Source organism: Monocercomonoides exilis (genome assembly GCF_001643675.1).
Source record: "Monocercomonoides exilis strain PA203 chromosome Unknown scaffold49-690789, whole genome shotgun sequence".
NCBI classification, from domain to species: Eukaryota; Preaxostyla; order Oxymonadida; family Polymastigidae; genus Monocercomonoides; species Monocercomonoides exilis.
Window position 1 is genome coordinate 564,294 of NW_027150594.1, and position 15,627 is coordinate 579,920.

The 15,627-nt window shown below is 49.6% G+C and overlaps 2 protein-coding genes across 2 annotated transcripts in view; both read right to left on the reverse strand.

The window, feature by feature from the left end:
* MONOS_18156 (uncharacterized protein) lies at positions 1–9,654 on the reverse strand (the record flags this gene model as incomplete). Its single annotated transcript, XM_067871147.1, has 3 exons — positions 8,791–9,654; positions 7,179–8,271; positions 1–7,117 (listed from the first exon to the last, which is right to left on the reverse strand). The coding sequence occupies exons 1-3, from the start codon at positions 9,644–9,646 to the stop codon at positions 1–3; spliced, it is 9,066 nt and encodes a 3,021-aa protein (XP_067721154.1). The 5' UTR covers positions 9,647–9,654.
* The window catches only part of MONOS_11532 (putative hydrocephalus-inducing protein), a 22,188-nt gene continuing 16,193 nt past the window's right edge, over positions 9,633–15,627 (reverse strand). Inside the window, exon 4 of the mRNA XM_067864071.1 lies at positions 9,633–15,619. Coding sequence (XP_067721155.1) covers positions 9,886–15,619 — 5,734 coding nt within the window. The 3' untranslated portion in view covers positions 9,633–9,885. The remainder of the gene's footprint in view (positions 15,620–15,627) is intronic.

Genomic DNA, 15,627 nt, shown 5'->3' on the forward strand with positions numbered 1-15,627 from the left:
TCACCCCACTCTCCCATCGATGCTGAACACATGCTCGCGCGTTTGTGTTGCGATGCTGTCAAATGATATCGTCGAATGAGTCTCCCACCTGGACTTCAGCTCCACATCCCTCAGGTCGCATTCCCCACCTGCTGCACTTTCTTCGTCCACAACAGCCGTCAAGAACATGCCCCCTGACAAGTGGCCCAGCCCATAGTCCAGCGAACGGCATGGCAGCTCTGCCGCGCCACACTGCCTTGTGTTTGCCCCTTTGCCGTTGCTCGACGACACAACCACAGTCGAAGAGTAGTGCACAGTAATCAGCGACACCAAATCCACCGGGCTCGTGCTCACTGTGTCGATCCCGTAGATCGCGTTGATCCGGTTGTACACCCCTTCCTGCACATCCATCTTGAACTGGCTCTCGTTGATCTGCTTGTCGATCCGATAGCACTCGATAAACACATCGTTCCCCACATGCGCTGCATTGCCCTTGAACACCACCCGCGAAAACAAAAACGGAAGATCCCCGTGGTTCTTCGTTCTGATGCACACGCCACCGCCTCTCCCGCTGTCCAGGCTGCAGCTGCACTGAAGCAGCGTGCTGTCCCTTATCGTCAGCCTCCCTTCTTCGTTCAGCCCAAACAGCACTGCCCCTCCGTTTTGCGAGCCGCTTGCTTTGCACAGCTCAAACACACTTTCATATACCTCCACGCTCCACACCCCCTGCCCTCCACACCACACCACACTGCTTTTCTCTCCCTCTGCCCCCACCGACGACACTTTCGATCCGTTCACTCTCACCCCTATCTTGCTGTTCATGCTGACTCCTGCTCCTGACCCATCAACCGCGCTGAGCACACACCCACTTTGCATCCCAATCGAGTTCACAACTACATTCTCCAGAACACAATCACACCCACCGCCAACCTGCACAACACACCCTTCGAACTTCACTTCACACACCTCGAGCCCTGCCACATTCAGTGTCCCCTCTCGCATCGCCACATAGTTGAACCGGCTCTTGTGCTGGCCTTCTCCCGCGCTCGCCGAAGTCATCTTGCATCTGCGAATCCAAAGGCTGCCTTGCTCGTTCACAACCACATTTGCTTCCCTTTCCTCGCCCATCTTCTGCACACTCATGCATATTCCATCAAACACCAGCTCTCCCTTGTTGCACATGACACCATCCCGCTCACTGTCTCCCTCCAAGTCGAATACCATGTTGCATGCTGCATCTTCCCCTGCCGCGCTGCCCTCGCATTCGACACTGCAGTTCGTCAGATCAAATCCATCTGCAATCCTCAGCTCTCCCTGCACCCTCACCGATCTCATTTTCGTCTCCTTCTCCAACTTCTGCATCCCCATCCAGAATGTGCTGCACGGCTCTGCTGCACTCCCACACCGCATCACATCGTATCCCCCAACTGACGAGATGTGCATCACTGTGCTCATGTACTCCCTCACAAACCGATACAGATCCGTCTCCCCAAACACCCCATCCCTTCCCACAAAGTCGTTCCCTTCTTCTTCCCCTCTGCTGCTCTTAAACCCAAACGTTGCTCTCGTTATCGAGCTGTTCAGGTCTCTCGCAACAACAAACGCATTCACACCCATGTGTGCAGCATTCAGGGACACTTCAACATCTGTGAACAAAAATGGCTCATCATCCTCCGATTCGCTTCCATCCACAAACAGTCCACCCCCTTTTCCTTCCTCCACCGAGCAGCTGCAACTGCTCATCTTGCACTCGCTCATCACAAGTCTCCAGTCTCCTTTCAAAACTGCATGCACAGCCCCTCCTTCCTTGCTCTCGCTGCACTTGATCTCCTTTATTGTGCACTTCGACATTGCCGTGTCGCCACACGAAACAATCGGCGGTGCTGCTCCGGTCACGTGCTCCATTGCGCAGTCGCTCATCGTCATGTGCCCGCCGTTCACTGTGATCAACGAAAACGATATGCACTTTGCATGCTCTGCAGAAAACGAGCAATGGCTGATGTTCAATGCGCCAGATGGTGCGGTGCAGCATATCAGTGTTCTGTGGGGCTCACTTAGCGATTGTGGCACACACAAGTGCAACAGGCTCAGAACAGTTTTGCTGCTTGTTCCCAGAACCCATTCCACCTGGCCGTCTGCCCACTGCTCCGAAAACGATAAGGCAGCCTCTGCTTCTGCACTGGATGATTCCACTGTCATCGCCGAAACATCAAACTCGCCTGCAATCTCGCACCCGTTCTCAACAGCCATCTTCCGCTCTTCATAATCTGCTCCCAAGTTCCGATACCCTTGCCAGAACGAAAAACACGGATACTGCTCCCCTCCGCACCCAATCATATCGTATCCTGCATTCGACACAGCAACCACACAGCCGTCGTATCTGACCAGAAACAGCTCCAGCGTGATCAGCTCAAATGTGCTGTCTGCCCCAACATATCCGTTCCCATCATCTTCCGCTGAGCCCCACCTCAACACCATTCGGTCTGCTGTGACACTCTCGTTCAGGCTCAAGCACTCCACAAACACATTTCTCCCAAAGCACGCATCGTTTCCCTCAAATCTGACATCCCGCACCAGATACTTCTGCACCCGCCCGCTCCTCATGTCCATCAACACCCCACCCCCTTTTCCTTCTCCTTCCTTTGTGCATCGGCATCCGCTCATTTCCGTCTCTTCAACACAAAACTCCATGTCCCCTCCTATCTTTCCGCTCACACATGCACCATCCGACATCGACGAGCAATCTGTGAATGTGCAGTTTGATATCGTTGCATTCCCAATCCCGCTCCAAATTGTCGCAACATGCCCGCTCTCAAAATCGCATTCGGCAATGCTCACATTCAACATCTCCACAATCCTTCCTTCCTTCCCAGCAATCATCCCATTCCCTCTCCCACACACCCCATTCGCACAGCTGTCCTCCATCTTCAGCGACCCTCCACACACCAAAAACAATTCCCCTTCTCCAATCACATCCATCTTCCCGATCCTCACCCTGCTCATATCCAGCTCTCCCCCATGAATCGATGCGATCCTCCACCCGCCTCCCTGCCCTGCTGCGCTCTCATCCACAATCTCGCTGTCAATCACCACAGCCATCCCGCACCTCAGCTCCACCAATTCTGCCTCTGCCAGCCCTTCCCCAAGGGCAACAACAACATTCGACAGCATCAGTGTTGTTCGTGCCACACCCTCTGTCACCTCCAGGTGCGCTCCGCTCCCAACGCTCATCTTCCCCTTCTCGCTGTTCCCTCGGATCGTCAGCGGCTCGCTCCCTCTGTTCACTGTCCCGTTCAGCGGCGCCTCCTTCTTGATGTGGATGATCGACTGCGCTGCTTCCATCTGTCCAAGCCCCGTTTCTACACTGCTGCACGGCGTGTCCTCGAACCCGCATTCGCTTTCGCTCCACCCGTCCTTGTTCACAAACACAATTTCTGCAACACTCGCAAACAAGTACTCAAACAGGCTTGTGCTCACATATTCGTGAGGCTCCTTGTCCACCACCCACAGCCGCTTCTGCTCCTCGCTGCTCTCCTCGCTCGACGCCGTCCCGCTCCAGTATATCGCATTCATCATCAGCCGCGGCTTTTCGCACACCACATACACATCCCGCCCTTGGTACGCACTGTTCTCGCTGAACTCCAAATCCTTCATCGAGTACACCGCCTCCAGCCCTCCAAACCACAAATACACCCCTCCCCCAACTCCGCTCGCTCCCGGCGTCTTGCACCACCCCACCTTGTTCTTCTCAAAAATCATCGTGCTCCTTCCGCTTGTCTTCACCCACACCCCGCCTCCCTTCGACCCGCTTTCCTCGCAGCTGCTGTTCCAGAACGTGCAGTTCCGCATTCTCCTTGTCTCCCCTTCCCCAACCATGCACACCACAACCCCGCCATTCCCCCTCGTCCTCTGCAGCTCCTCAACCGTCACATTCCACACCTCAACCAGCGTCCCTCCACTTATCTTCAACCCGCTGCTGTCCTCCTGCATACACCCGCTCATTCTCCAGTGCTTCAGCTCCATCTTCTTTGTGTGCTTTATCTCCACCAGGCTGCCTCCTCCTCCTTCTTCTTCGTTTTTCGATCCATATATCTCCAGCCCCTCCATCACCCCTGCACACTCATCTCCGTCAATCACCACAAGCGGCTCTCTTGTGGTCACCGAACTCATGCTCAGCCCGCTGATGCTCAGTGTGCCCCCAACACATCTGATCAGCTGTGCATCCAGCACTGCATCTGCTGTTTTCATCTGTACCGAGCAGCTGCATATTGTCAGCGAAGACCCCACACACACAAACACACATTTGTGGCCACCTGTGTTGGGCGTCCCTTCGTGTTCCGCTCTTTCTGCTGCAACATCGGTGTGCTGATTCAGCCCCGCACTCGAGCAACGGGCACCTGAAGAACTCACCGAGAAGTGTATTCGCGAGAATGATATGGTGCTGCTCGTCTCGACCAACCACCCCTCTGCCCCAATCCCAGATGTGTCTATCTGGATGGCCTCTTCCGCCACAGCTGCTTCAAACTCGATGCTCCGCTCAGCCAGCGTGAGCTTGCTGTTGAAGACAAACGTGGGCATCAGCCTCACCGATGCCTGTGCTGCCCCAAACCTCAGCGCGCACCCATACCCGATTGTCGAGCATGGATACACCTCCAGCCCGCACATCCGATAATCCACTCCGCTCTCTCCCCCAACATGCACACTTCCTCTGAACTCCACCACAAACACAGCCAGCGGCACAAAAGCGCTCACCTCCCCTCCCTCCCCCACCTCCTCCCCTTCCAGTTCCCTGAACGTGGCCTTCGTCTCTCGGTCAAACTCAAACTGCATCGACTCGTCTGTTATCAGCCGCGACAGATTCTCTCCCCAGACAAACACGTTGTCCCCACCTTTCGACGCGTGGTTTGCCTTTTCGTTCACCCCAAACACAACATCGGCAACAACAAACGACGACAGGTTCCCCTTGCTGACCAGCGCCACCCCGCCTCCATATCCCCCTATCTCATTCCCATCCCTTGCACAGCACCCTTCAAACAATGAACTCATCCCCACTTTCCCAACTTTCCCAACTTGCACACTGCCGTCTTCCTCCATTTCCACATGTATTCCTCCTCCATTCCCACGCTCTGTCCAGCACCCCACCATCTGCACATCAAACATCTCCAGGGCACAGCCCCCCGACACCACTCCTCGCACACAGCATCCGTTCCCCTTTGTGGCTGTCACCTCGCTCATCGTGCAATTCCTCACAACCATGTTTTTCCCCCCACGGTCACATATCCCGCACCCCTCTGAAAGGGACAGCCCCGACATCGTCGTGTTGCTCACTTCGCACATCCCCTGTGCACCATGCAATATCAGCCCATCAGCATGTGCCTTGCCCACCCCACTGAACAGACACTGCTCAATCGTCCCACATCCTGAATCCTCAACAACAACAACTGGCACCGATGCTGCGGCAATGGCTGTGAGCTCGAACTCCTCCAGCACCAGCCGGCCACCCGAGACGCGCAGGAACGTGTGCTTCAGCTCTCTGCTCTGCTCGCTGCTCCCGCCGCTGCAGACACCCACCGAGCACAACCGGATGTTGATCTCCCCACCAGTCGTGTGGATCAGCGCATCCTTCGCCTTTTTCTGCGCCGGAGCCACAAACACCACTTTTTCGATTGTCACTTGTGCGCTGCTCTCCACAGTGCCCTCTGCCCCAGCACCCTCGCTCTGCATCATTTCCACCTCACTGCCCACTCCCATTCCTCGTATTCTGTATTCTCCTTCTTCCAGAACCATCTCTCCTTTCACACATGAAGGCGATGTCACCACGCAATTCACACCTGCTCCTCTGCCCCACAGCCCCACCCCATAGTCCACTGACTGGCACTCAAACCCTTCATACCCACATCGGCCAAAGTCCCTGCTCCTCTCGCCCCCCACCCGGATTTCCTCTGGGGCATCCCGCAAGTACAGAACAACCGGAACCACCCATGTCTCGTCCCCGTCTTCATAACCCCCAATCTCCTCTGTGTTCTCATACGATTCCACAAACCCAAACTTTGCTCTCTTGATCTCCCGCGAAAAGTCTTCCACACACACAAACACATTCCTTCCCCCAACACTCGCCTGGCACCCGCTGAACCTCAGTCTCTCCAGCTTGAAGTCTCCATCCGACCCTTCTATTCTCATCATCATCCCTCCTCCATGTCCTCCTGCCCCGTCCTTCCTCTGTGCACTGCACCCCTCAAAACCCACACTCTCGCTCTTCCCCACCTCCACACGCCCCCCGCCTTCCATCACCACCATCATCCCTCCCCCATCCCCTTTCTCACACACCCCTTCCAACACACCCCCATCCACTGTCAGCCTGCACCCATCCTTCACAACTGCTTCCATCACTGCCCCGCTCCCTTCCCTCACACACACCCCGCTCGCATTCATCTTCTTCACCTCCATCTTCTTCGCCCCTTTGCTCACAATCACCCCCTTTCTGCTCCCTGCCCCACCCGTCACATTCAGCCCCACAATCGTCCCTTCCGCTGTCTCCCCACTCACCTCCACAAACCCTCGCTCTGTGAACCCCAGCCCATCCAGCGCCACATTCGTCACTGTCACACCCCCTCCACTCACACAGAACACCCCATACCCCACCTTCTCCACTGACACATCTCCACACACTCTGCACTCATCCACCGACAGATCTCCACTCCCCTCCACATGGAACACACACCACTCATCCCCCTTCAGCCTCTCTTCCATCACCAGCTCCACCATCGCCACCACTCCTGTCCCACTCACTTCAACCATCCCATTGCCCCCGCTCCCGTCCCCTTTCATCACCATCCCACACTCCTCACCCTCCACTCCCCCAATCATCAGCTCTTCCCCTGGCGCAACCCTCACGCTCTCAACAAAGTCGTATCGCCCTTTCACCCTCACATCCCACCTGCTCTTCGCCTGCCTCTTCGAGTATCCCACACTCAGGCACTCATACTCGTAAAACCCACACGCCGGCACATCATGCCCATTGTTCCCCACACTCACCTTCCCTTCCCGCTCCTTCAGATAATACACCAGCGGGATCACCACCGACCCCCACCTCGTGTCAACCCCTTCTGCACACTCCTCTCCAAACGGATTCGCCACACTGAAGAATCCAAATCGCTCTCGCGTCACACACTCCCCCCAGCAACGGCGACACCACAAACACATCCTTTCCATGTGCTGCTTCATTCCCCACAAACTCCACATTCTTGAACCCATATTCTGCCTTCACGCCTGCCACACACATGTGGATCCCTCCCCCTCGCCCTGTGCCTGCATCTGTGCCAGTGTTTGCGCACTCACTCCCATCCCCTCTCTCTGCTCGGCATCTGGTCAGCCTTGTTTGTGTTTCTCCCTCCCCAACCACAAGTCTGCTCCCTTCCTCCACCTCCACACTCATCCAGCCTCCATTCCCACACATGGCGCTGCAGTCTTCCACCACAACCCCCGACACACCCATCTCCCCACCCCCAGACAGCACCCCTTCCACCACCGCCCCGCTCCCTGACACCCTCCCCATCGACGTCATGTTCACCTCCTCCATCCTCATCTGCCTCGCATGGTTCACCCACACCGCACATTTCCCGTCCATCTGCAGATCGCTCATCGAGCTGTTCCTCAGCGCCGCCTCCCCCTCCAAGATCTCCATCACACACTCCTTCGCCACTCTTCCTGCCACACCACCGCTGATCTCGCATCCACTCACTTCCAGCTGCCCACTGGCCCCGCTCACACAGCACACTCCACTGCTCGACCCCTCTGCCGCATCATCCACAATCGCCAGGTCCAGCAGCCCCAGCCACCCATTCCCAACCCAGAACAGCCACCCCCTGCAGTCCCTCGTGTGCACCACTCCTTTCCTCTCTGCTGATGCACTCCCAATCCTCAGCCTCTTCCCTTCGATCCTCATCCCCTCCTCATAATACTCCCCTTCTTCAACAGACACATTCCCCACTGTCTCGCCGTCTCCTCTCACCACCCCAACCGTGAACCCTATTGTCCTGCACTTCGCATATGACCCTTCATCCCTCCCGTGCCCACATGTCACATGGTCTGTCCCTGTGCTGCTGCTCACCACAATCGGGTTGTGGCACGGCTCCAGCCACTTGCTCTTGTCTCCCAGATCTGACAGATACAGCTTCACTGCTCCCTCACTCACAGACACACAGTGTCTGAAGTCTCCCTCTTTCACAAACCCATTCCAATCTGATGACCCATACACATCGCATCCTCTCACACTCAAATCCCCATTGTTTCCTGAATTGCTCTCAAAAAAACAAAATTCAACATCAACTGAGCAGCTCGCTGATTTGTTCATATAATTTCGAAGGATCACACCACCTCCTCCAATGTTTGTCTGAGTGGAACACCCTCGAAATATTGTTTCATGAATATTTGAATTGACATTTTCCCCCACCATCAATCCACCACCTCCAATTTCAGATGAACAGTTGTTGAATGAGCTGTTCATTATTTTGGAATCTGGAATATCTTTACACAAACAAATCCCTCCTCCACAGAAACTCGCAATACAATTTGCAAATGAACATTTCAAAATAGAAAGAATTGAATTGCTATTTAGTAAGTAAAAGAACAGTCCTCCACCCCAATTAGGATAAGACGTGCAGTTGTTCATTTTTGTGTTTTCAATGATTATATCCATGCAAGACACAATATATGCGCCGCCTCCATGTCCTCCAAAACATTCATAAAAATAACAAGATTTAATTGAAACATCTTTTGCATTTTGAATTAACAGAGCTCCAGCATTTTCACCTGTTTTGATGGAGTTCCATTCGACATTTTCAAAGCTCACTGTTTCGTTGTTTGTAATCCTTTCCTTTTTTCCTTCACTGTATTTCTGTTTGCATCTGAAGAATGTCGAGTTGAAAACACTTGTCGAGCCACCAGCATTGAAGTCTGCCAGAATGCCTCCATTGATCGGGTTCCACACCTCTTCAAAACTGCATCCACAAGCAGTTGTGCTTTTGCCCCCACACTCTCTCCTTGTCCCTTGCTCATCACGCCTCGCTTTCCATGTGATGTTTCTGAAATGGCTGTTGTCAAGCCTCACCCATTCGCATCTGCACGACCCAATCAGCGGCTTGCTGCCTGCCACACAAAACGATGAAATTGAAGTGCAACCCAGAAACAAGCAACTTCCTTCTTCACATGAGCACAGCGACCCCATCTGCCATTGTGCCAAGCCAAATGGCTGCAGCAAGCAGTTCTTCATCTCCAGCAGCCCACCCTTCACATCGAACAGAGGAACATCCAAATGCAAAACATCAATCACACAAGCACAAAATGAACACATCGAGAGCTCATCAAGCTGGGCAATGTGTGCGTTTTCAATCACCAAAACTTGAACATATCTCAAACAGAGAGTGGAATTTGAGGAGCTCAGAAATCTTTGTATTTTTATAGGCGATAAAGTTTCTTGATTTGAATTGCTGTTTGTGAGCAAAAAGTTGCTCTTGATTTTGGAAACGATATCAAAATTTTGCATTGACAGGTTTGCCTTGTTAAAAAGTGATTGACATTTTTCAATTGTTTTTAATTTATCAACATTTATTTCAAAAATGTTAGTTGCAATACAAAAAACTAATGCTGACAAAGTTGATAAAATCATTGATCACTATTCACCATAAATTATATCAAGAAAAGTGTTTATTGTTTTTTAATGTTTCTTTCAAATTTTTTAAACTAAAACTTTCATCTGTATACAATATATTCCTTTGAAGGATTTTCAATATTAAATTTTGAATTTATTTATTATTTTCTTTTTTTATTTTGTTTATCTTTTAGGAAAATTTTTAAATATAAATTATTTAAACAAATAAAGAAAAAAAATTTAAATAAAAAACAATTTTATAACGTTCCTTTAATGTAATATGTCCATGTGCAAGATACAAGTGGGCAAGCGACCGTCAATCTAGCAGAAGATTGAGTTGTTGGTGTTGTTGTTGGCTTGAATTGGACTGGTACCATTGCAGTTTTCTTTGGTGGAATTTGCTCTGAAGCTTTTACAATAAACGAACTGTTGTCCACAGAAAAAGAGAAAAGGGCTTGTTGATTAAACACGTTTTTCACACTTATATTTACTCCTGTGCCATTTGCTTTAACAATTATTGGACCTTGAGGAGTTGGGGTCTGGCAAAGGCCAACGAGAATGCAAGAGAAAGTTCCAGCTCGTTCAGAAGACACAGTTAAAGTCGCTTTGCTCGAACCTAACTGAGTTGGTTCAAACAAAACTGGAACTGCAACTTCCACACCAGCAGCTGCTGAAAGTGCAGCAGGAGCAGTAATTGTTGCTCCACCTCCTGGTAAAGCAATGGAGAATGGACATTGATCAGTGGATATTGATGAAGACCCAACTTTTGATGAAGATTGAGAAGAAGTGGATTGTGATGATGAGGAGGACGATGAAGAAGAAGTGCCCTCAAGTGATTCATAGCCACTGATCGTACATTTGAAATCTGCATTCCCTCCGCAATAGCGATTTGTAAAGCGGAACACTTGTGTCTGTTCTCCTCCAAGTGCAACTTTGAAACGAATGTTTTTCTCTGGAGGAGGCGCAAGCGCCACAAGATGTAGTGAGAACGTGAATGTTCCCGTTTCGCGTGAAGTGAATGTGAGTGGAACTGTCTCATCCATTACATCAAGTGGAACAAAAGTGATATTGACATTAGCTTTTCCCATTGGTCCAATTGACACGAGCTGAGGTACATTGACAAACTGAGATGTGCAGCTACTTGTAAGGGAAGCAGCACAATCAGCTGGATTGGTGAGAGATAAAGTGTGTGAGAGAGGACGTCTGACGGATGTCGAGAGAAGAATTGCTTCGGCAGGCAAAGCTGGCATTGAAATGACTATTACTTTATAGTATTGATATTCTAATGACTCTCCTTCTGATTGTTTAGCTTCTTTCAGCTTCGAAGTTGTGTCTGGCTTATTTTTATCCAACACAAATCGTATCATAATTTCTGATTGGCCTTCCTTCAATGCTTTCACCGTAACGCGGTATAGCCTCTCCTGTTGTCCACCGACATCCACCGTTGGAGGACCATCAACAGATAGCCCTTGGGCTGTTCCATTCTCTTCGATGCCAACAAATCCAACTTTGAATCTCCCAGTTGTCTTGAGCCAATTCCGAATACGTAAGGTAAATACTTCCTGTTGATGACAACGTATTTCCCATCTCAATGTTTCAACTGGTAACGGGTCTAGTGCTTCTCCGCTAAGCTGCCGAAGAATTCCAGTTCCGTCTGGAAGAGGTATAAATAAAGTTCCTGGATGAGGCTTTTGAGAATTTTGAGAAATAGCATTTGATTGAGAAGATGAAGCTGAAGCTGAAGCAGATGCAGATGCAGAAGCTGAAGCTGAATTAGTTGCTGAAATTGACGATGTAGAAACAGATGAAACTGCTGCTTCTCCAGGAATTGACATTCGCATTGGCTGGAATGTCACAGGAACGATAATCTGCCCATTTGGTTGCACTTCTACTGAACTTGGTCCGGTGAAGTAATCTCCACTTATTGAGCAAGGAAGAGAAAGGCTTGTATTTGGCTTCCTGTTTGATTGAACAGAAGGAGAAAGTGAAAGAGTTAAATCCTTTGTCAGCTTCTCTCTAACAGGGCATGAAAACGTGATTGTATCTCCATCTGCCTGCTGCGTAATACATGTGCCAGTGAATGTAGTGAAAAGTTTTTGAGCGGATGTGGTAGTTTGTGTTGAATTTTCAGAAGTGCTTGCTGATACGCCTTCTGTTTTATCTCCAGTAATAATGCATGGAATATTATCTCTTGTGATATCAACGCTCTGACTTGTTGCAGAAGTAGTTAAAGTCGGAGGCGAAAAAGTTACAAATATCTCCTGATCAGCTCCAGCTTTGACATAACCCTTTGTTGGTTCCAGCTCAAACTCTGCTCCAAGGTTCCTTGTATCCCAAGAGAACGTAGCTCCTAAATCTCCAGAATTCTGTATTAATATGCGTCTCTGTAAACGACTTCCTCGCACTACTGGACCAAACGAAAGAATTGGAGTATCTATCTTCACTTCCACACCTAAGCATGCACCAGTCAGAGAAACAAGTCCAATCCACTGGCCTGCACATTCAGCAACAACAGGAATAGTAAATGGACGGATGCGTTGCTTTGGTGCAAATGTGAATTTGAACTCGGCTGCATCTTGTGGCTGAAGTGTAGTCTCGGAGGAACAATTCGGTGCGAGTGTGATCGACAGCCCCTTTAATGCTTCCAAACAACGAGAAATTGAGAATTTTGCTGCACATTTCATTTTATTGACCACCTTGAAAGATCTTGTGGATGTTTGGCCGCTCCGAAGTTGATTAAATGATAGTCTCTTTCCGGATTCCAGTGCAGATATTGCATTCGAAAGTTGAAGTGCTGTTGAAGGTTCAGGTTCCGTTTCGCGTTGTTGAGAAGCTGAAGATGACGAAGCTGGTGCAGGCGAAGGAGATGTTTTTGTTGACTTTTGAGCTGATTGAGCTGTCTGTTGGGTGAGTTTAGCAGGTGAAGTTGGGGAAGGAGATCTTGGAGGTTGTTCGACTGAGGATGCTGACGATGAAGCAGATTGTGAAGCAGCGTTTTGTGCAATGATTGATGCAATTTGAGGAGAAAGAGGGCTCATATTTGGCACTCCTACACAAGGTGGACCTCCTCGAGATGCCACTACACCCCGTTCAAGAGGAACATCCAATCGCACTCCAACTCCTTCTCCTGCAGCTCGTACAGTCACGGTGAACAGTCCGTTGACTTCAAATGGGAGTCTCCATTCATATTGCTTTGCCTCTCGAGGATTAAAAGTGAAGTGAATGTCTCTGCTTTGTCCAGCTGATAGAAGAACTGGTGCAGCGTCAGATGACAACGCATCATTCGCAACAAACAATGGTTCATAGCTGATATCGTAAGATTCTTTATTTGTAACGGTCAAAACAGCCTTTTGCCCTTCAACGGTGTTGTTAACCAGATAGCACGGCCCGAAGTCATATGTCATCCAAGAGAATGTCAAGTTTGGCCGATATCCTGTTCCGCTCACCGAGAAATAGAACTGACTTCCATTTGTAATGCGCAAAGCAGCTGTGATTGCTTCAATGTTTATTGGCGTCTCCGGAGCAAATGAAAGCTCGCAAGCAATCGACTCTCCTCGTTGAAGAGTTCCAAAGAGCGGACTCATCTTAACAGTTGATTGGCATTTCTCCCAAAATTGTGCTTCCCTTTCAATCTTGCTCCTTCCTTGTAGCTGTGCTGGAGCTTGCTCAGCCTTTGCTCCTCCAGCATGTGCTTGTGATGCATTTGCTTTTGTTGAATTTCGTGTTGCTGGATTGCACACAAGATGAGATATTGGTGTGCCTTCACTCGGCCCTTCGACCATTGACATTCTCAAAAGTGACCAAGTGAAGTCCATTGGATATTTGCTCTCATTCTTTAGCATGAAGCGACGTGATTTCTTATCTTTAATCTGCACAAGGCCAAAGTCAATGCTCATAGGAGATGATGCGTCTGCGGGTGCTTGTACGAGGGATGGCCCTCCATTTGATGTAACTGTCGAAAGTGAGGATGACGAAAGAGGTACAACTTTGCTACCTGTTTGTGAAATGAGGCTGGATGATCTCTGCGTTGTAATCAAAACAGTTGCATCTGTTGAAGGGTCTTTTGGTTCCAGTGTCAAGCGTTCTTTTACAAGATATCCTTCTCCTTTCGCATTCAAATTCAGCCGTGTTTGCTTTCTGTCCACAATACATGGGATGTTAAAGTTGTAATCTTTTTCCTCGCAAGGGGTGAATGAAAGAGTGATGCTCATTTCTGATTCTGGCTGAACAACTCCAGACTGTGGGACTATTGACAAAATGGGTGGAAGTGAAGATTGAGTTTGTGTGGAAGTCTTTCCAGTTGAGCGTCGAAGAGAAGTTGATGATGATGATGACGAAGAGGCTGACTGAGAAGACTGAGAAGAAGTTGTTGATCGAGATGTCGAGTTGCCTCTACTTGCTGTCTGCCTTCTTCCAGCTGAGCTTGCTCGGGAATGATGAGTTGCAGCGGATGTTGTGCTTGAGGTGTTAGTACTTTTCGTAAACGTTCCTGACGAATTTAGTTGCTTCATCAGATCTTTGATTTGAGTCAGATCAAATGAGAATGAGAACGGAACAATTTCACGGTTAACGATTGTGAATGTCTCTTCTGTTGTTTTGTTGAGAAGACGAGCATGGAAATTGATGTGATGAGGAGCAAGATACACCATTGGCTCTTCAGATGCTCCTACAAGAAGGAAAGGCTGAGAACGAGATGATGTGGGAATGCGGAAGCACCACACGGACTCAACTGTGTCGAGAGTGGCAGGAGTGTATTCAAAGATCATCTCTGCCTTCATCCCTGGCAGAACTGTTCCGCTCTTTGTGAGGCAGCGGAATGGAGAGTTTGCGCTGCTTCTGCCAGTGGCTGCTGATGATGAATGTCTCGATGGAGACAGCAAAGCAGAAATCGAGGAAGAAGCCGAAGATGATTGCTCAAAGTTGGATGAAGTGAGAAGTGGTTCTTGACATTCCCAAACATATTCCCATGGTAATGCTGTTGGATTGATGACATGGAATCTCTTGGTATTTTTCACGTTTATTCCTCTTGAATGGAACTCAATCACCTTCGTACCAGGAACCATCGGATGAGAAGCATTTAGATCATCTGCTCTTCTCATTTCAATGTAATCTGAACTTCCTTCAATTTCGAAATGGCACAGCGGCCTCAGTCCAGTTCCCTTAACAACAATACGTGGTGGCGCGATTCCTGGCGCTCTGTTAGGCATTTTCAGCCACACTTCTCTTTCAAATGCGCCTGCTTCTTGTGGGGTAAATGATATTTGCAGGCTCTTCTCTTCTCCTGGAGATATGAGACCAGATGTTGGAAGTACTCTAAATGGAGCAAGTGGATCTGCGTCGACATTTCCAGGAGGAGGAATGCTTTCCACAATTAGCTCTGTTGTCTCCTGTAGCTCAGAAGGTGGTTGAGTTGGAGTGAGTGGAGGCTGAGGTTGAGAAGTTGTTGCTGAAACAGAAGTTGATGTCATAGTGCTGGAAATGATGCTGAGGCGAGAAGCAGAGAACGATTTTCCAACGTCATCATCATACACATTGTGGAAAGCCTTTGTTTTGGTATTCCACATTGCTTTTTCCAGCTGAGTTAATGGTAAGTGGACAAATACTTCAAATGGAAGTGCAACTTTACCAGTATTCCGAATTGGAATTGAGAATGTTCTTGTTTGGAACATCATTGTTTCCTTGAAAGGAACATCTTTCATTTCAATTGAATATCGAGTGTAATCGCTAACACCATGAAGAAGAAGAAAGACCTGACCAAGTGGAGATGGTTGAGGAAGTGACAGAGGATTCACTTGAGCTGGTTGTTGAGTGTTGCCAGATGCTGCACCTGAAGCCTTTGCAGGTGGTTTCGCTGCTCCACCAGCAGAAGCTCCAGCCTGTCCGGGCTTTGAAGATGAGGCGCTTGCAGAAGAAGGTACAGGCTCTTCAGGTGTGGAAATAGGAATAATCTCATATTCTGGTTCTGATTCAATCTCAACAACTCTTCTTGGCCTTATTTG